At 53.4% G+C, this 20213-nt stretch overlaps 1 protein-coding gene across 2 annotated transcripts in view; it reads left to right on the top strand.

Moving 5' to 3' along the window:
* Window positions 1-20213, top strand: part of FGD5 (FYVE, RhoGEF and PH domain containing 5) — a 115540-nt gene that overhangs the window by 36539 nt on the left and 58788 nt on the right. For both annotated transcript variants that reach the window (XM_059940448.1, XM_059940447.1), the window contains exon 3: window positions 12934-13066. In XM_059940448.1, the coding sequence (XP_059796431.1) occupies window positions 12934-13066 (133 nt within the window). The remainder of the gene's footprint in view (window positions 1-12933; window positions 13067-20213) is intronic.

The following is a 20213-nucleotide window of genomic DNA, read 5'->3' as shown; positions in this document are numbered from 1 at the left end:
CTCTAGCCATGGATGGCATTTCTCCGGGGCCCAGGGAAGGCCTGGGGTGTGGAGTGGCCAGCCAGAGCCCAGGGCCAGCCATTGTGTGCGGGGCTGGTAGGCCACCGGGCGTGGCCCCAGCACTGCCAGCCCCCACCCCCCACCCCCAGCCCGCCAGAGGAAGTGCCGGTGTTTACAGGAAATGCAGGACAAGGCCTGGGAGGTGGGGGGAGGAGGAGTGGAAGATGTGTCTTGGCCTGGCGGTGGGGCTGAGGGCGGGTGCCCCTCTTCCCACCCAAAGGACAAGGCCTTTCGTTGCTGTTGAAGGGAAAGGTCCCACTTCCCAGGCAGTCCTGCCCCTCCCCTGCCTTTTTCCTCCAGGACGCCACACCCTGCAAGCCTCCAAATCCCAGGCCAGCCGACCCCTCCTCCCAAGGGAGGCTCCTGGGAGCGTGGAAAGAGCACTGAGCTGGGCGACAGGAGATCTGCCCCTAGTCCTTCTGCTCTGGACTCAGTCTCCCCACCTGTTAAATGGGTGACTTGCTGCAGCCCTAACAAAGGCACAGCAACACTCACTACCCTGGTGCAGCCCGCAGCCCAGCTGTGAGAGGAAGGAAGGGCAGGCCAGCCCCACTCAGCCCTGTGACCAGGAAGTGCAGGGTGGCCTCACTTATGCCACAGAAATGTGCCTGAGAAGTGTGTGTGAATTGAAATTTTGTGAAAATGGGCCCTGGGTTGATTATACTGGAAGCACGGATTATTATTATTATTATTATTATTTGTGTGTGTGTGTGTGTGGCTGCGTTAGGTCTTCGTTGCTGTGCACAGGCTTTCTCTGGTTGCGGCGAGCGGGGGCTACTCTTCGTTGCGGTGCGCTGGCTTCTCATTGCGGTGGCTTCTCTTGTTGCGGAGCATGGGCTCTAGGCGCGCGGGCTCAGTAGTTGTGGCTCGCGGGCTCTAGAGCACAGGCTCAGTAGTTGTGGCGCACGGGCTTAGTTGCTCCGCGGCATGTGGGATCTTTCCGACCAGGGCATGACCCTGTGTCCCCTGCGTTGGCACACGGATTCTTAACCACTGTGCCACCAGGGAAGTCACACACGGGTTATTTTTAAAAGCCTGAATAAGAATTGGAAAGGAGACTAGCATTCACTGAGTCCGTGGCAGGTTTCAGGCACTGTCTTTGTTGCTTTTACATCCCCGATTTCACCCTTTGAGAGACAGGGGTTGTATTTGGGGCAGCAAGACCTGAATTGAAGTCTTGGGACTGCCTCTTGCTCACTGCGTCACCCTGAGCAAATCCCCCGGCATCTCAGAGCCTCCGTTTTCTCATCTGTGAAATGAGGATAATAGTTTATTGTTTCCCACACCTCCCTCTCGGGCCCACGGACTTGCCTGAGCCCACGCCTCGCCCTCCCCCCGCCCGGACCGGGGCAGCCTTCTCTGGTCTCCCTGCCCCCAGCGTGTCTCCTCCTGCCGCTCTTCCCAGGTGGCCAGGGTGAACTCTCCAGGGAGCACAACTGCTCGGGTCCTTCCCCTGGCTAGAACCTTCGCTGGCTCCCATCCCGGCCGGGATACACAGTCCAGGGGCATTTGAGAGCCTGCTGCCTGGCCAGCCCCTTGTCCCAGCCCTCCTCACCCCACAGCACGCAGACCCCAACGTCTCTCCCTTCTGTGCCTTTGCGCAAACTTTCCCCGAGAGCTCTCCCCTAACGTTCTTTTTCCTGTCTGTCTCGTGTTCAACCTTCAGACTGTCTCAGGTCTCCCCTGGCCTGGAACCGCCCCCCTACCCACACACACACACCCACACGCACAAGTTTAGGGCCCCTCTCCTGTGCTCGTAGCCCTCACCACCCTTCTTGTCCGCCGCTTGTCCGTCTGTGTTCCCGCTGGGCTGTGGGTGCCTCAGGGGCAGAGAAGGGGTATCTCCTCCCTCTCTGTGTCCCCCGCTCTGGCGTGGGGTGGACGGTCAGCACGTGTGAGGTGTGTCAGGCGAGACAGTGCAGGCAGCAGGCGCTCCATTTGCAGGAAATTGCTGTGTCTGTGCTTCGGGGCAGCTCTGACCGGGGGATGCCCCACATCCGTGTCTACTCACAGAAGCACGCACGGATGCACGCACGGATCTGGCTGGAGATGCTTCCCCTGGAGTCCGTTGAAACCAGCAGGTTAGTTGAGCACCTGCTGTGTGCAGAGTTCAGCCCTGGGGGCTGGTGAGGGAGAGGAAACCTGTGCAGAGCTAAGACCACAACCAGGTGAGGGGAGCCCCTGGGTACAGGGCCGTGTAGAGGGGAGCAGGCCCTCTGCAGGGAGGTGTGGCCAAGCAGGGGCAGATTCTGAAGCTTATGTAATCTGGGGAGTCTCCTTAAGATGAAGAATGTACAACGAAGGATAGAAAATAATCTGCAGAGCCTTGAGAGGGACCCATGCAGGTGTGGGGCCTGAAGCTTAAGCCTCACTAGTTCATGGTAGACCTGCCTCAGTGGTCAGGGAAGGCTTCCTGGAGTAGGAGGTGAGGTCGGAGCTGGGTCTGGGGCAAATCTATCAGCCTGGAGACCCTGGGCATCTCCCAGGCATCTGTTCTAGGCCAGCAGCCCTGCCCTCGAGAAGCAGGGTGGATTCATAGGCTCTTACAGGCCTTTGGCAAAGGATGGCATTTCTCTGGAAATGTTTCTTCCCTGTTTGGGGGAAAGGAGGCTGGTGGAGTGGGCACTACCACAGATGAGCCACGTGACAAGAGTATGTGAGACGTTGGATGTCTGGGTCCAGGCCTGTTGCCCTTGCCTGTGTCACCTTCCCTTCTGGGTCTCAGCCTTGGGGTGTCCGTCTCTGTCTGGACCCCGTGTCCCCCATCCAGGCGTCGCACTTTGTTCCCACGTGACTCGCTTGTTCACGTGTCAGGAAGGACCCGCCTCCTACCTGCCTTGTGCCGACTGCACTGCGGACCCCCATTGTGTCTGGGCACGTCTCGCACGTTTTCACGTCTGTCTCCCCAGCACAGAGAGGGCAGCAGTGAACCAGATGAGTGAACATGTCTCGTGAGTGGGCCAAGGTGCGGATCACCTGTTTGTGGTTCTGTGTGGGAGAAGCTGAGGGAGGGGCAGAGCAGAGTGGGCTTGGGCGAGTCCTTCAGCCTCGCAGAGCCTCTGTTTCCCCAGATGCAGGATGGGGACGGTAGTGGGGCTTGTCCCACTAAGTGGCTGAGAGGGTCACAAGGGATGATCCCTGAGGCATGTGCAGCTCCGTGCCTGACACACGTTAGCTGCTCCTGCTGGTGGAAGCAGTGTAGGTGAGTGGTTACAAGGACAGGCTCTGAAGCCGAGGTCCCTGTGTTCAGATCAGATCCCAGCTCTGCACATATCATGTCCCTGCTTATTTCTTCATCTATAAAATGGGCACCTTAATACCTACAGGATACAGTGATTGAGAAGAATTTGTCAAGTGCCTGCCACGTCGTCAGCGCTCAAGATCACTGGCTTCTGCCTCTCCTACTGTTGCTGCTGCTGCTGTTATTGGCTGGCTGCGTCCATGTGGCAGGGAAGGGTGGGAAAAGGGGCTTGTTTGTTTTTCAGACCACCACGCGCACAAGCCGCAAACGCCCTCTCATAGCTCCTGGCAGCTTCAGATGTGGTGTGCCATTATGGAATTATAGTGCCCCCCATGAACCTCCAGCTGCTGGGGGTGCAGCCGTGGTTCCCCTGCCCGTCTCACCTCCCCTGTGCTCTGGCTTCTGAATCCTGGAGCAGAGATGACAGGAGAAGGATGTGTCCGAGTTTCCTCTTGCTTTGGGCTGTTGCTCAGGAGTGAGGGCTGTGGAGCCCATCTTACAGATGAGGAAACTGAACGCGTAGAATCCGTTGAACCTGTGGGTGAACCACATTCAGCTCATGGGGGTGCCTCTCCCAACCCCCTCCTTCCGCCGTATTTGAAGCAATATAAAGTTACGGCCTAGCTAGCAAAAAAGCTCCTCTATCCATTAAGACTCCACGCCGCGGCATCCTCGGTGGTGGCAGTGCCCGGCAGTGCCATTTCCACCAGAGGTGTGAGCACCTGCTGTGTGCCAGGCTCCTCCCGGCTGTGCGGAAGTGGAGGGGGCCTCACTGACAGGCCGATGGAAGTCAGAAGAATAGCTGCATAGGACGGTCACTCAACACGTGCTCGTCATGTCCCTACTGTATGCCATTCATGGAATGCACGGAAACGCATAGCGAGCCCATGATTCCTGCCCTCAGAGAACTGGTGGCTGACAGGGGAGCTGATACAGGGACACAGATTTCTGCAGCCTCAACATGTAAGTGGTGACGGGAGCCCCATCCGGCTGGAGCCTTGGAAGAGGCACAGAGATGGGGAGGTACAAAGGTGTGTGAGGGTCAGGCAGGTGGTGGTTTGGCCGCATGTGACGGCTGACGGCAGCAGATATGTGGCGGGAATCACCGGGACAGAATTCCTCAGGTTTGCAGGGGACCCCTTTGGACACAGACTCACAGAACATCATGGTGGAAGGGGCCTTCAGAACTCCTCCAACTCCCTGATTTTACAGATGAGGAAACTGAGGCCCAGAGAGAGGAGAGGGCCTACACAGGGTCAACAGGAAGCTGGTGGCGGAGGTGGGTTAGAACCCAGCTCTGTAAGACCTCGAGGAGCTCTGGCTGATTAGTTCGGCCCTGCCTCCAGCTCACACTGATTGTCGTAAATCCACCTGCCAGGCACTGTGCTGAGCAGTCCACCGCCTCGTTCATACACACCGTCTTATAAACCCTGGGCGGGTAAGTGCTGTATCATCTCCATTTGACAGATGAGGAAACTGAGGCAGGTTAAGCAGCTGACCTTGGGTCGTTGGGCTGATGCGTGGAAGAGCTGGGTCCTGACCTCAGGAGGTGGAATTCTGACACTGTGCCCTTTAACGTTATCCTCTCCTGTGGCTGCAGAGAGGGCCACAGTGCTGGGGGCAGTGCTCAGAGCAGGGCCAGGCCCATATGCCAACAGCGTGGCTGCTGCTAAGGGCCAGAAGCTCAGGACTCTTGCTCTGCTGTCCTCACTGGTGGCCCGAGTTGCATGAGGCAGATACTGTTACTGAAGCCAGGGTCAGAGAGACCATTACACTGGGGAGTCTGGGACTGTGGCTTATGTTTTTTCTCTCGTATGTTACCTCTTTATATTAGTCTGTCATTTCATGAGGCTTCTGCAGATCTCCCAAAAGTATTAATTTTTTCTCCCTGGACCTCTGAACCTCAATTGATTTTCTGAAAAGAAAGCCTTCATAGTCACAGTTATGTTTCTCTCTGAAGAGGAAACACGGTAGTGTTTGTTTGGGGCGGGAGGAGGCTGAACTGTAATCAAGGAGAACAAAATTCCTTGATAATCCCTATAGAACTACTTCAAACGCACTAGGAAGGCTAAAATAACAAAGACAGACAATAGCAAGTGTTGAGGATATGGAGAAATCAGAACCCTCAGCACTGCCAGTGGGAATGCGTAATGGTGCGGCTGAACATGGTCTGGCAGTTCTTCGAAATGTTAAACGTAGAGTTACCACATGACCCAGCCATTCCACACCTGGGTATACCAAGAGAAATGACGACGTATGTCCCCCAAACACTTCTACATGAATACTCCTAGGAGCACTGTTCATACAAGCCAAAAAGTGGAAACAGTCCAAGTGTCCGTCAAGAGATGGACGGATAAACAGAATGTGGCACAGCCATGCAGTGGACTGGTATTTGGCCATTAAATGGAACGAAGGACTGATACCTGCTAGAACACGGATGGACCTTGAAAACATTGTACTGAGCGAAAGAAGCCAGACACAAAAGGACAAGCGGTGTATGATTCCATTAATATGAAATGTCTAGAATAGGCAAATCCATAGAGATAGAAAGTAAATTAGTGGTTGCCAGGGACTGGGGAGAGGGAGGAATGTGATTGATTGCTAAATGGTACATGGTTTCATTTTGGGGTGACGAAAATGTTCTAAATTAGATAGTGGTGATGGTTGCACAACTCTGGGACTATACTAAAAAGCTCTGGATTGTGCACTTTGAAAGGGTCAGTTCTGTGGTATATGAATTATATATCAGTAAAGCTGTTATAACAAGAAAACAAATCCCTGTAAAAGACCATTGAGGCTGTGCTTTAAGAAGAGGGGTGTGGATGTCACAGGACAGAGAGCAGGGATGCACTTCTGTTTTTACTTAGTGAAAAATGGAAATTGAATTTTTTAAAAAGCCTCTCCTTCAGTCATGTTTCTGGGAAGCATTACAAGCACTAGCCCTTGGCTGACCCTGGGTGTAGGATGCATTCCCTCCAAGAAGGAATGAAGCAGAGAGGAGAAGACTCCAGGCAGCAGCTGCTCTCAGGGCCTGGCCCCCAGGCCATCGGAGGCATGCGGTCCGGTCTCAACACGCGGTCTCACGTCTGTGGGTGTCTTGTTCTCCACCTCCATTTTACAGGTGTGGAGGCCCACCGGGAGGATCACGCAGTGGGTTAGCAGTGAATGCAGGACTCCCCCGTCTCTGACCCCCATCTTCTTGGGCAGTTTCCACCGTCTGAGATTGAAAGTTCCCAGTTACAGGGCGGGTGGTATCCAAGAAAATCTCTTGTGCCTTTGAAGAAGGGGGACCTGTGAAGGGTCAGTTTTGAGTGACAAGGAAATAGGGCAGAAGATGCCACCTGGGGAAGGTCTGGAGGGACGTTCGAGTGACCTCTGAAGGTGCTGGGGGATGTGGGAGGAGACACAGGACAAGATCAAATGTCTGAGGATTTGGAAATCCCTGATTTTGCACCCAGCCCTCTCCTCCATCCACTTCCAAGCTCTTCCAGCCGCCCTGCTAATTGATTAGGATAGTCATGTTCACCAAGTCCGTCCTCCCGTCTCCTCCATCTCAAACTTTCCAGCTCCCAGAGATCACAGCCCCGAGGCCCCCCTGCCCCTCCCGCCAAGCTGGCGCGCTCCGGGAAGGTCCCAGCCTATCTCAGAGGAGCCAGAGGACATTACATCTGCAATCTGGCCTCCTCCATGCATATGTCACTGCACCAGCAGGGGTGGAGCGAGGGGCCAGAGCACCCACTGAAAGGCTCCCAGTGAGGAAAGCGTTCCCTTTTTATGAGTTATGAGGCCATTTTGGCTGTGCTCAGGGTTATGGCTCCCAGTGAGTGTCACATGGGACGGCGTTTAATGGGCAGAGCCGGACAGCCCTGGACCAGGTTACAAAGTCCTCGTCCCCCCATGTGGATGCACATGTCCTTTTATGACTCTAGGCTGCTGGAAAGGACTGTGCTCATTTGGAGGGTCGTTTAAGGTCGCGAGCTCTGGGCAGCTGTAATTTATGTTCCCTTTAAAGCACAAGTCAACCGAGAGGGAGGGAGACTAGCTCTGTGAAGACTAGTCTGGGGGTTTAGAACTTGGCCCCTCTGCAGGCTGGCCAGAAAGGACCTACTATGTTGTAGGCAATGGCTGCTTTTACTATCATGTTCTTATTGAAGCCCACAGTGAACCTATACAGTCATCCCCACTTGACAGATAAGAAACAGAGATGGTGGGTGACTTGCCTAAGGTCACCCAGTGACTCTCCTTGATCTGATGACAAAGTTTTATACCACTTGGTCTCTAAACCTACAGTGCTGACCACGTGGCATTTTGTCTGTTTTCCCAGCATGTGTCATTACCCTTGATTTACAGATTAAAAAAAAAAAAAACTGAGCCATGGAAAGTTGAAGTAACTTGCTTGAAGTGGTAGAGCTGGGATTCAAACCAAGTATTCTGACTTCTGAGCTCATCCTCTTAACTAATACTTTGCACTGTGCTTTCTGTGAGGCCAGGAGAGTGCTTTAGTCATCTTTGAGGCCTCCATGTGTTTGCACTTTGAAGTAGGTGCTAATTTGTGTTTGTTGAATGAGTGAGGGAGTGGATGGATGGAAGGAAGGATGACTGGGTAGCTGGATAGTTGAGTGGATGGATAGAAGGATGGCCAGATAGGTACGTGGATAAATGGATGCAGTGATGGATGGCTAAGTAGATGGGTAATTGGATAGATGAATGGGTAGAGGAGTGGATGGATGGAGGGGTGGATGGAGAGGAGGGCGGTAGGGAGGAGTGGCTAAATGGGCGAGTGGATGAAAAAGTGTATAGATGGGTGAGTGAGTAGATGGGTAGGTGTTTGGGTCAGAGGGCTTTCTCATATGTAATCTGTTGGTGTGTTCAAAGAAGGTGTCTAGACACGCAGACGTAGAGAATGGACTTGAGGACACGGGGAGGGGGAAGGGTAAGCTGGGATGAAGTGAGAGAGTAGCATGGACATATATACACTACCAAATGTAAAATAGATAGCTAGTGGGAAGCAGCCGCATAGCACAGGGAGATCAGCTCAGTGCTTTGTGACCATAGGGAGGGTGGGAGGGAGATGCAAGAGGGAGGGGATATGGGGATATATGTATACATATAGCTGATTCACTTTGTTGTACAGCAGACACTAATTCACTTTGTTGTACAGCAGAAACTAACACACCATTGTAAAGCAATTATACTCCAATAAAGATGTTAAAAAAGAAAAAAAGAAGGTGTCTAGCGACAACACCTCACCTAGTTATGATTATAATGGGCATTTTGACTGGAGAGGCCGTAGAACAGACAATATGTGTTGGTTCACCACTGTATTACCAGTACCTACAGTACAGAGTCTGAATGACCAAAAAGCAAGCAGATAGGAACCAGATAGCTGAAAATACAGACCTTGCAGCCTTCCTTAGGGCATACTGTGTAGAGGACCCACCTCAGAGGTTTATGTTGATGGACTGGGGCGATGGATGGGCTATGTGAGGGTTCCCAGTCTGTCCTCCTAGGGAGGAAGTGGTTACTCACCCAGGATACGAGTTCTCCAGGGCCTGTCAGAGCATTTGGGCAGAAGTTATTAAGAAAACATTTAGAGGTGTTTATCTTCCCCTGTATTTGAAGATCAGCCTGGTAGCAAATATCACGGGTCTATAGAGGCAGTTCTGTTTTGATTTGCTAATTTAACAAATGACTTCGGTCCAATATAAGGTCTGTCACTACAGCTTCCACTGAATCTGTTAAGGCCTCGGATTATACTTGCTCTTTTATGTTGTGAAAGCATGTTTTTAATGGCAGTTTGTCCCCGTCTGCTGTGCTCACAATCCCTCAGTAGGACAGTGAAATAAATGAGCCAGAATATCATCAGAGAACCCAAGCCCTTGTCTCCTGACTTCCCTTTTAGATCTTTCTAGAAAACAGAAGTGAGAGGAAGAAGGAGAATAAAAAGAGCCTGAGCCACATTTCTAGCCAGAAGCTAAGGTTGGATTGAGGACAGATGGTTGGTGGGTCAGCAGTAACCATGTTTGTCTCTAAGGTCTGAGCGTCTTCAATGGAGGGCAAGATCATTTCAGTCAAACGTGGTATAGGTTAATTATTGTATGGTTTATCTTAAAGTGTTAGAAGAATACGTACTGTGACTTCATGGGTATTATCACTGAGGATGAGGTCAGAATAGTTCAAATGTTAAAAACGAGCTGACATTAGACGACAGTCGGTCAATAATGGAGCAGCCGTGCACAGCCAGGCCAAGCTGGTAGGGAGGAGAGCTCACATTTATTGAGTTATTAAGTGTTGGGAACTGTTCTTAGTGTCTTGCATTATTTAATTCATTGAATCCTCCCAGCAGCTCAGGGAATGGGGCACTGCTGAGGCTTAGGGAGGTTAAAATGGCCATGAAGTGGCCGAGCCAGGGTTTGAACCCAGGCGGTCCCACCCAAGAGTGAGCTCTAATCGCTGCACTCTGCTGCCTCTCAGAAAGGAAGTAAAATAAGAGCACAGACAACAAAAGCAAAGCTCCTTCTGCCCTTGCAACCTGAGACCCAACCCCACACATCAGTGCACCGAGAGAACCCGACTGGACCTCTGTTTTCATGTCTCTAAAGTGGGATCGAGTGTAGGCAGAGGCATCTTCAGAAGCGATGTGTGTTGGTCCAGATTTGCCACGTGACCTTGAGCCAGCCTCTCCGCCTCTCTGGAGGTTTGGTGTCTATGAGGCTCTCTCCCCAGTGTCACCCATGGCTCTGCTCCGAGGAGTCCAGCCCTTGCCTGGTTTGAGGCAGAGCCCCCGGATGCCTGGTGGAGTCTGATGCTGGGCAGACTTCATGGCAGCCTCAGGGCCCAAGGATGCCCACCTTCCCCAGCCCCAGGTTGAGTGGAGCCTTGCCTGGCAGGCTGGGCTGTTGGGGCCAAATCCCAACAGCACTGGAATATCCCTGAACAATTTGAGCAAGAGGGTGACAGGATCAGATTGGATTTGAGAGGGTCCCTCTGGCCGCTGGGCGAACAGATCGGAGGGCAGTCGGGGGGAATGGGAGCCAATAGGAAGCAAGTGTTACAGACGTCCAGGCAAGAGATGGCTTGGACCACAAGGCTGTCATAGAGATGCCAGCGGAGTCGGGGAAGATTTGAAGGTGAATTTGGGAGAGGTTTAATGTTCAAGCAGCGGCTGGCTGTGCATGCAGAAGATGCTCGGGTTTCCAGCTTGCTGCCTGGGAGGATGGAGACACCCTTTACCCGGCGGGAGGCTTGGCTGGGAATCCTTTCCTCCTTCATAGCACGTTCTAGGAAAGGCCTGCTGTATACCTGCTTTTCCTTGATGAGAAGGAGGAATGGTCTCGGGGCACAGTTAACTGCTCCTTGCCTCACCATTACTGGCCATCCTTCACAGGGCCTAATGGGCTCCTGCTGGGGCCTCATGTGGCCATTCCTCATGGAGGGAGAGCAGGGCTCTGCTCCCCGTCTGAGGACACGCACAGCTCTGGAGGGAGGGGAGCTGGGCTCAGTGAGACTGTCCACGCCGTCACTTTCTCGAGCATGGTTCTGAGCTCCCTCAGCAGGTGCGGCGTTCCTGACCTTTGGGCCAGGGGACAGCTCCTTAGAGGAGGGAACTGGTGGCCCCAGCAGGAGAGGAGGCTCTCGCATGCCTTTGTACACCTCCGTGGTATGTGGCTTGTTGCAAAGTACTTGTTTGCTCTCATAGTTTGAAAGAAAAGAACAAAGTAAATCTTGAAAAAGAGGAAGAAAGAGGAGTGGCCAGAAGGGTGTGCAGTTGGATGGCAGAGCGGGTTGTGGCTCAGCTTGGATCAGGGCTGTGCCTCTGCAGACAAGTGCACAGCTCCAAGCCCTCACCACTCTCTCACACACACACACACTCTCACACACTCACACTCACACACTCACACTAACACACAAACACACGCAGCAAGAGCCCAGGCAGGAACAGGCTGCTGATCTTTCTAGCCTCTTCGCCAATGTGTGGACCAGGGGACGCCCGTCCTGCTCCAGGCAGACCCTTGTTTCCTGGGCTCCAGGTGTTCTGGAGAGAGGTGTCCATGGTCTGGCTCCTATGATAGTCAGGAAGGAGCTCCAAGAAGGGCCTCTACTTGCACTGCAACCTAAGGCTCAGTTTCTCCTCTCCTGATGTACCCACCCTGGCCATGCTTCCCCCTGCCTGAACCAGACCTGAGGCAAGGGCCCTGCACCTGCCCACCAAAGGCCTGGGCTGGAGTTGGCAGGGCCACTCCAGAGGATGGAGGTTCCCTCCTCGCCGCCCCTCCTCCATCTGTCCATCCATCCATCCATCCATCATTCCCAGAGGGCAGGAATCAGTATTTGATAAGAATTTAATAAGACAAGATGCCTGAATTTTTAGCATGAAGAGAAGTTTTGTGAGAAGTTGTCTGGGACCACATTGCCAAAGGCAGGAGGGAGCCATTGAAGGTTCTTGAGTAGGAGGGGGACGTGGCCCAATTTCTGTGGTAGAACGATCAATCACTCTGCTGTGTGGAGAGGGAGGCTGGGCTCAGGGAGCAGAGCAAGGAGGCTGTTGTGATGGGGCCAGAGCATCCTCTGTGAGGAAGGTTTAGAAGGCAGAGAAAGGAGGGTTCTTCTGCTCCAGGTCGGCTTATGTCACATGCCAGGCTCTTTGCTGCCTCGGTGCCTTTGCACGTGCTGCTTCCTGCCTGGAACACTTCCCCTCCTACCACAAGGCTCCTTCTCCTCCTTCTGGTCTCAGCCTCAGAGATGCCTTCCCTGACCTATCTAAACAGCCCCCCTCCTTGTTACTCTCTATGAGAGCACATCCTTTTCCTTCACGTGTCACAATTTATGATCATATATTAGCTTTTCCCTTTTTGAGGACAGGGACCATATCTGCTTTATTCACCGGTGTTTTACCCACTGCCTAGCTCTGCGCCAGGCATAAAGCAGGCAATCAATAAATACTTATTGAATGAATGTATTATTTAATCAATTAATGACAATGCCTACATAATAGTCATAGTTATATAGATATGAGAGTATCACACCTGAATAAGCTTTCTACATATTGATCCTCACAGCATCTGCCAAGAAAATGAGACTAGGAATCATTATTCCAGAGTAGCCTAAGTGGAAACTGATACCCTGAGCTGTGTCTTGTCCATGATCTGGCTGGCGGCAGGGCTCGGGCGAGGGGCTAGAATGCACATCCCAGACTCTGTCTGCCACGTCATTGCATCCCTTCTTCAGGCCCAGAGGACATGACCACCTTGAGGACTGACCCTGCTGCGCAACCAGGCCAGTCCAGACTGCCAGACTGATCACAATGAACATCTCTTGCCCTCATAGTAATTATTTGTGCCTTCCTTCAGCATCCCAGCCTACCTCGCGTCTAAGGGAGACAAGTCTGTCTTGAACAGCACATGTAAAGGTACTGAGGCAGCAAAGAGCTTGGAATGTTCAGGGAACTAGTAGGAGAACAGACTGGCTGGAGTGAGGGCAGGAAGGAGGTCCGTGCCTCGTCCTATTCACTTCTGGGTCCTCATGGAAGCACAGAGCGCTCATTAACGGCTCATGGCATTAGTAGGGCGCCTGGCCTGTTCGCTTGTTGGACAGGGAGCTCTAACCCTCTCTCTCCTCTGCTCTGACCCCAGCGCCTACACAGAGCCCTATAAGGTCTGTCCCATCTCGGCGGTGGCCCCCAAGGAGGACCTCACGTCGGATGAAGAGCGGGGAAGCTCGGAGGAGGAGGACAGTGCTTCAGGAGACCCCAGCCTCACCCACAAGGTAGGGCTCCCCACCCCAGGCAGGGGGCCGGCGGGATGTGGGCGTCAGAGGTGTGAAGGCGGAGAGAGGGTCCACTCCTGCCCTTCTCCGTGCGGAGGGAGCTGTTTTCAAACAGCTGACCCCAAGCTGGATGCAGAGGCTGAGTCACAGGGCGGCTGGGGCTGCGGCCTGAAGACACATGGCAGACACGGGGGCGCTGATGCTGCAGGGGTGACTGCTGACATCCTCCTGGGTCCCAGGAAGCCTGGGGATGAAGTGGAATAGAGCCGCCTGATTTGAATCCAGACAGGGCTGGATTCCAATGACCTTGGTCCCCTGGGCAGCCTCACTTACCTCATCTGTGAAGTGGGAATCATGAGGGTAAGATGAGTTAAGGGTTATGAGCAAGTTTCGCGAAGTGAAAACTTCAGAATGAGAGCTGGTGTCCCCGTTGCTTACAGTACTGCTGAGGGGGGCAGGGCTGAGAGAAGGGCTGTCACTTCTCTGGAGGCGGATGGCGAGTTGGTGCCCAAGTCACAGCGGAGGCCCAGACCTTCGCACTGGGCGTCGGGCATAGGGTGTGGGGTGGTTACCTCTGCTCGGCCGATCTCGTCCTTCCATGCCCCTTCCAGAAGGCACGGGCTGTCTCCCGTGTTTCCCGTTTGCAGAAACTGTCAGAGCGGAAGAACTTGCCCAGGGCCACATGGCTGTTACTAGTGTCACCCAGGAGACATCACAAGGTGCTGGGGGCCAGGAATTTAGACCAGGGGGACACCCCAGCTGCACGGAAGGTTGAGACCAGCCTGAAGTTCTCCCCCTCCCCCATCTCGCGGGCCCGCTCCCGTCTGCCATCTGCCAAGGAGGAGCCGGGGCGGCAGAGGAAGTGCCCTCGGGCCCCTGTTCCTGTCTGTCTCCCACTCTGGGCATCTTCCCCTCCCAGCCTAGGTGAGGCGGGCCCCTCTGATTACAGACTCTTCCTGTGGGAGCACTTGGTACAGGTGCCTGGCCCCTACCAAGCATTTTATAAATGGGCGTGTCTTTGATTTTGTTTCATACACTCGATTTCTTTTAAAAATTCACTCTCTTGTCTGCCCATGTGCCCAGTGCCGTGGGAGCGGTGAAGGGGGCTTTCCCACCGGCTCGTCCGCACCCCCTTCCCCTTCCCTCTCTAGACAGCGAGCTGTCTGCTGGGCACTCCGAGCTTCCTCGTCTGCTCTTTCACTCCTTACAACCACTTTGAAGCCGGTACCGTTGTCTTGTTTTGCAGTCGAGGACACAGAGGTTCAGAGAGGTTAAGTAACTTGCCCAAGGCCACACTGCTAGTGGTTGAAGGGGTTGGACTTGAAAACAGGTCTGACTCCAAACCCAGTCTTGTTTGTTTGTTTTTCCACTGCAATTCCGGTGGCCTCCTCTTATCTCTCCACTTCTTCCCCTCACCCAAGAAGAGGCTATTGGCTCCTGGAGTGGGGAGAGGGTGACAAGGGAGGCAAACTTTGAGTGAGTGGTGCCCATTTGGAGATGATTTTGGCTTTTCTGGGCATCCCTGGGGTCATGGAGCCTGGGAGCAGAAAGACATAGCTGTCATCGGGGATTTGGTCCTTTCTCTGAAGCTGGGAGCTGGGGCTGGATCCCAGGCCCAGAAGAGTTGAAGGGCTGAGAGGGCAGTGGGGCCCACGTGCGACTTTCTGTACCTCGTGATGATTTCCCACCAGTCACTGAGCTCTCTGTTAAACCTTCCTCTGGGACCACCTGCATCTCCCCCTCCAGCTGTGTTACCACTGGCTGGTCACTTCCCATCCTGAGAAGGACGGTCCTGTCATCCTGAGAGCACAGAGGGAGAAGTGTGGGTCCAGACTCCCCACGGCAGGTCAGTCCACTCGGGAGCCCAGCCTCTTCAGCTGCCGAGCGGACTGACTGCCACCCCCCACCCCCCGCCATGCTCTCCTCCTCCTTATGAGGCCTTCATGATGCAGCAGAGGTAAAATGGCCTTTAGAAATCAGGTTCTCATTGCCCGAGGTGTGCTCTGCTAGATGATCCTCATAACGTATGAAATCATCACGGGTGAGGGTTAAGTGCCCTGGGACACTCATTCCTGGTCCTTGTGCCCTTATGGAGGTAACCGGTATGCAGTTTGGTGTGTATCCTTCCAGAACTTTTTCCCTGTATTCACCTACATACATCATCATTATGCGTGGGAAATGGATGGTATTGTTTGTGGAGTTGTGATTTTTTTTTTTTCCATAAACCACATCAAACTATAAGAAACGGGGGTGGAGGGGTAACTTGGTTGGGTTCATTTACTAGTACCTTAGAGATCTTCCCACATTGGTACAGGGAGCTCTAACTTAATTTTTCCTGCCGTATAGTATTCCAGTGTCTGGATGTGCTGTCATTTATTTTGCCCTCCCCCTGCTGAGGGACATTTACAATGTCTCTTTTTTTTTGCTCAGTGGACAGCACTGCAGGGCACCTGTTCATACCCCTCCTTACACACACGTTTTTGCGGAGGGTGGATCCCAGGAGGGGGTGGATCCGAGAGCACTTGCAGTTTCACTCAGTCTTCATACCTGCTGCTAAATCCCCTGCCCCAGTCTGTTACAGACACTCCCTGGCAGCCCTCAGGGTGGAAGGGCTCCCAGATCACTGGGAGCTTTCCAGACTGAGCAATCTTTCCTGGCTCCTTTTTGCTGCAGACGGTTTGGTGGGGCAGGGGTGGGGTGGAGGAGCATTTACTCCTTATTCTTTTGTCTTCAATTCTCTCTGAAAATTCTGTTTCTCTAAAAGGCAGACCTCGCCTCCGTCTTGTCCTGGGGGAAGTGGGACCCAGATTACCATCTCCAACCGTCTCAAAGGGGCAGACCTGGACCAAGTGTGCGTGATCATAGAATTGCCTCCCCGGGGCCTTGGGAGGCGTGTTTGGGGGTGTGGTGGTGAGCCCCACCCTTCTTACAGTGTGATATGGTTTATGTAACAATAAATAAAAAGTGGTGAGCCCCACCCTTCCCAGATGTTTTGGGGTGACCGAGTCAGGAGGGGAGAGGATTTTGGAGCAGGACAGGATACTGAGCCCAGCTGGTCCACCCACCTGTCTGACCTCTCTCTCTCCCACTCACAGATGTACAAAGGGTGTGGGTTGAAGGAAAGAGGGGGCAAAAAAGAATCAAGAGGGACCTAAAAATAGATCTAGCAATGAAAGGAGACATTCAAAGGCGGGCCGTCGAGTTGCCCCTCCCCGACAATGCGCCTGGTTTTCAGGCTAATGGGGACTTTTCAGGCGAGATACCAGCTCCCCTGAGACCAGCCCAGGAGTTGGCGGCCCCTCCCGGCTACCTCCTCCCTGGCCGGGCTCCCGCTGTCACCATGGACGTTGTTTCCTGGCCGGGTCCACCCCTGAGCCCAGCCCTGTCCCCTGGAGCAGACCCATCCTGCCTTCACGCCCTCCCTGGTCCCCGCCCACTCAGGACGTCCCCTCCCTGGCTGCACCCACGGTCCCAGCGGCCTGGCCCGGGTCTCCTTGCTGACCTCGTGCCCCTAGCCTTGCACCTGTGGCCTTGCCTGACCATCTCCGGGGTTAAAGGATCTGCGTGGGGAATTCCCTGGCGGTCCACTGGTTAGGACTCTGTGCTTTCACTGCCAAGGGTGAAGGTTCGGTCCCTGGTCAGGGAACTAAGATTCCACAAGCTGCGTGGCGCAGCCAAAAACCAAACCAAACCAAAAAAAAGGATCCACTTGAACCCTGGTCATTTCCACTGGGCGAGTCCCCAGCCTGTGTTAAATGTCACACTGCGCCTTCTCCATGCTGGAGACCCTGGACCCCCGTTCCGGCTGCGCGTTGGCTCCACTGCAGACACGCACTCCTCCGGGCCTCGGGGAGCCCATTCCAAACCTGCTGCAGCCTGTTCTCCTTCCCAGAAAACACTCTCCTGTCGATGTGAACTCCCTCCCATCTGCACCTCTTCTCTCTGTGTCCTCACCCAGTTTCACCCGTTCCTCCTCTTCTTCAACAGAATTTTATTTATTTACTGAGTACTTACTGAGCACCTACTATGTGCCAGGCACCCTTCTAAGGGCTGAAGATAACAGCAGCCACAAGTCAGACCAGGTGTCTGCTGGCTCTGCTAGAGTCTACATTCTAGAAGGGGATGAACAATCATCCAGAAAACTCCCAAGGTGGGTTTAGGTGGTGAAAGTGCTATAAACAACGAACAAACAAAACAAACCACTGTGGCGGAGGACAGAGCACTGGGGGTGAGGAGAGGGAGGAAACTTAGACAGGGAGGCTGGAGAAGGCTGTTGGGTTTTTTTTTTTATTAATTTTATTTATTTATTTATTTCTATTTTGGCTGTGTTGGGTCTTCATTTCTGTGTGAGGGCTTTCTCTAGTTGCGGCAAGCGGGGGCCACTCTTCATCACAGTGCGCGGGCCTCTCACTGTTGCGGCCTCTCTTGTTGCAGAGCACAGGCTCCAGACGCGCAGGCTCAGTAGTTGTGGCTCACGGGCCTAGTTGCTCCGCAGCATGTGGGATCTTCCCAGACCAGGGCTCGAACCCACGTCCCCCGCATCGGCAGGCAGACTCTCAACCACTGCGCCACCAGGGAAGCCCTTTTTTTCCCATTTTTAAAAATTTCGTGAATATACACGTAACATAAAATCTTCCATCTTGACCATTTTTAAGTATACAATTCAGTGGCCTTAAGAACATTCACGTTGGGACTTCCCTGGTAGCGCAATGGTTAAGAATCTGCCTGCCAATGCAGGGGACGTGGGTTCGATCCCTGGTCCAGGAAGATCTCACATGCCATGGAGCAACTAAGCCCATGTCCCACAACTACTGAGCCCGCGTGCCACAACTGCTGAAGCCCTTCCGCCTAGAGCCCCTGCTCCACAACAAGAGAAGCCACTGCAATGAGAAACCCGCGCACCACAAAGAAGAGTAGCCCCCGCTTGCCGCAATTAGAGAAAGCCCGTGCGCAGCAACGAAGACCCAACAGATCCAAATAAATAAATAAATAAATTGGAAAAAAAACGGAGAGAGAGAACAGTAAACTTACATTTAAAAAAAGAAAAACAAAACATTCACCTTATTGTGCAACCATCCTCACCACCCATCTCCAGAACCTTTTCATCTTCTCAAACTGAAGCTCAGTATCCCTTAGACAGCAGCTCCCCACTACAGTCCTCCCGGCACCCACCGTTCTGCTCTCTGCTTCTGTGATTTTGACTACTCTCACATGCGTGGAATCGTACAGTATTTGTCTTTTTGTGTCTGGCTTATTTCACTTAGCAGAACGTCCTCAAGGTTCATCCATGTTGTCCCAGGTGTCAGGATTTCCTTCCTTTTTAAAGCTGAATAATATTCCATTATGTGTGCGTATCACATTTTTTTTTTAAATATACAGTTTTATTCCCAGTCTCTACCCTTTCCCAAATGATGTTAGTTCTGTATCCACCAGGATTCTTTTTTTTTTTTTAATTATCATTTATTTATTTATTTATTTTTGGCTGTGTTGGGTCTTCGTTTCTGTGCGAGGGCTTTCTCTAGTTGCGGCGAGCGGGGGCCACTCTTCATCGCGGTGCGCGGGCCTCTCACCGTCGTGGCCTCTCCCGTTGCGGAGCACAGGCTCCAGACGCGCAGGCTCAGTAGCTGTGGCTCACGGGCCCAGTTGCTCCGCGGCATGTGGGATCCTCCCAGACCAGGGCTCGAACCCGTGTCCCCCGCATCGGCAGGCAGACTCCCAACCACTGCGCCACCAGGGAAGCCCCGTATCACATGTTGTTTTTCAGTTCATCCATCGATGGATGCTTGGGTTGCCTCCACTTTTCCAGTATTATGAATCAGGCTGCTGTCAACATGCGTGTACAGATATCTCTTCAAGACATTGCTTTCAATTCTTTTGTATATGTACCCAGTAGTAGAATTGCTAGATCACATAGTCATTCTATTTTTAATTTGGGGGGGAACTGCCATACCATTTTACAGCTGCCCCATTTGACTTTCCCTCCAGAGATGCAGGCGGGTTCCAGTTTTCCAGAGAAGGCCTTTGTGATGAGGAGGCACCCTTCGAGCAGGGAGCTGAACGTTGTGAGGGAGGAGGAAACGGGAAGGTCTAGGGACAGAGCATTCCGGGCCGGGGGCAACAGCGCAAAGGCGGGGCGGGAGGTGGGAATGAGCCTATACAGCCGAGGTCAGCGTGGGGGGAGCAGAGGAGAAGGGGGGGGGGCTGGACGGGTTCTGCAGGACTTGGCTCCGCCCACAGGCATGCGCCTCCCTGCTCTCCTGCCCCCCTTGCTGCAGTCATTCGCCCTGCACACTGTCCACCTCAGATCCCAAGCCTCCGCTCTGGTGGTCTCCCCGCCCTGGGAGCTGCCTCGGCTTCTCTGGCTCCGCTCTCTCCTTGTCCTCTCCCTACTCCCCTGACCATCCTCTCTGCCCACGCCTCCACGTGAGGTGTTGACGTCCCGGGGCCTGGGTTCCTCCAGCCCCGCTGTCCTCCTGTGTCCTCTGCTCAGGCAGCCCCTTTCGGGCCAGCGGCCAGCCCTCCTCAGGTGTGTTCCCGGAGCCGACCTTCTGCCCCACCCCTCCCTGCGACCCCGCACTCCATCTGCCAGCTGCTTTTTGGGGCCCTTCTTGGAAGCCCTGCAGACACCTCAAACTGGACACATCCCAAGCTGAACTCGCCATTTTCCCATGCCCCCCACCACCCGCCCGCCCGCCACCCGCCTGCTTCTCCACTTGAGTTTGCTATTCTGGCGGTTGGCGCCAGATTTGAAAGATTTTAAATCCCTGGCATTTCATCTTCTGTTGCCATGTCTTAATTATGGATCAAATGAAATTCAGCCTCGAAGGCTACAGAACGAGTCAGTCTGTTCTGTAAACCCACCCCAGGGCCTTTGCACTTGCACTTGCTTCCAGTCTAGATACTCTTCCTGCCCTTTGCACTGCTGGCTGCAGGTCTCAGATGAGATGTCACCTCCTCAGAGAGGCCTCCCCTGCTCACCCTGCTCATTCCTGTCATTTCCTTCCTCATGCTTATCTCAAGCTGTGATTATGTTCTTTATTTTTCTGCTTACTTGCATATTGTTTGCCTTCCCCTCTCAGAGTAGCTCCAGGAAGGCAGAGACCATGACTGTCCTATTCACAGTTAACGTCCCTGCTGCCTGGCACAT

The sequence above is a fragment of the Balaenoptera ricei genome, chromosome 11 (genome assembly GCF_028023285.1).
Source record: "Balaenoptera ricei isolate mBalRic1 chromosome 11, mBalRic1.hap2, whole genome shotgun sequence".
In the NCBI taxonomy this organism is placed as follows: domain Eukaryota; kingdom Metazoa; phylum Chordata; class Mammalia; order Artiodactyla; family Balaenopteridae; genus Balaenoptera; species Balaenoptera ricei.
The sequence above is the reverse complement of the archived record's forward strand: the minus strand, read 5'-3'. Positions and strand labels throughout refer to the sequence as shown.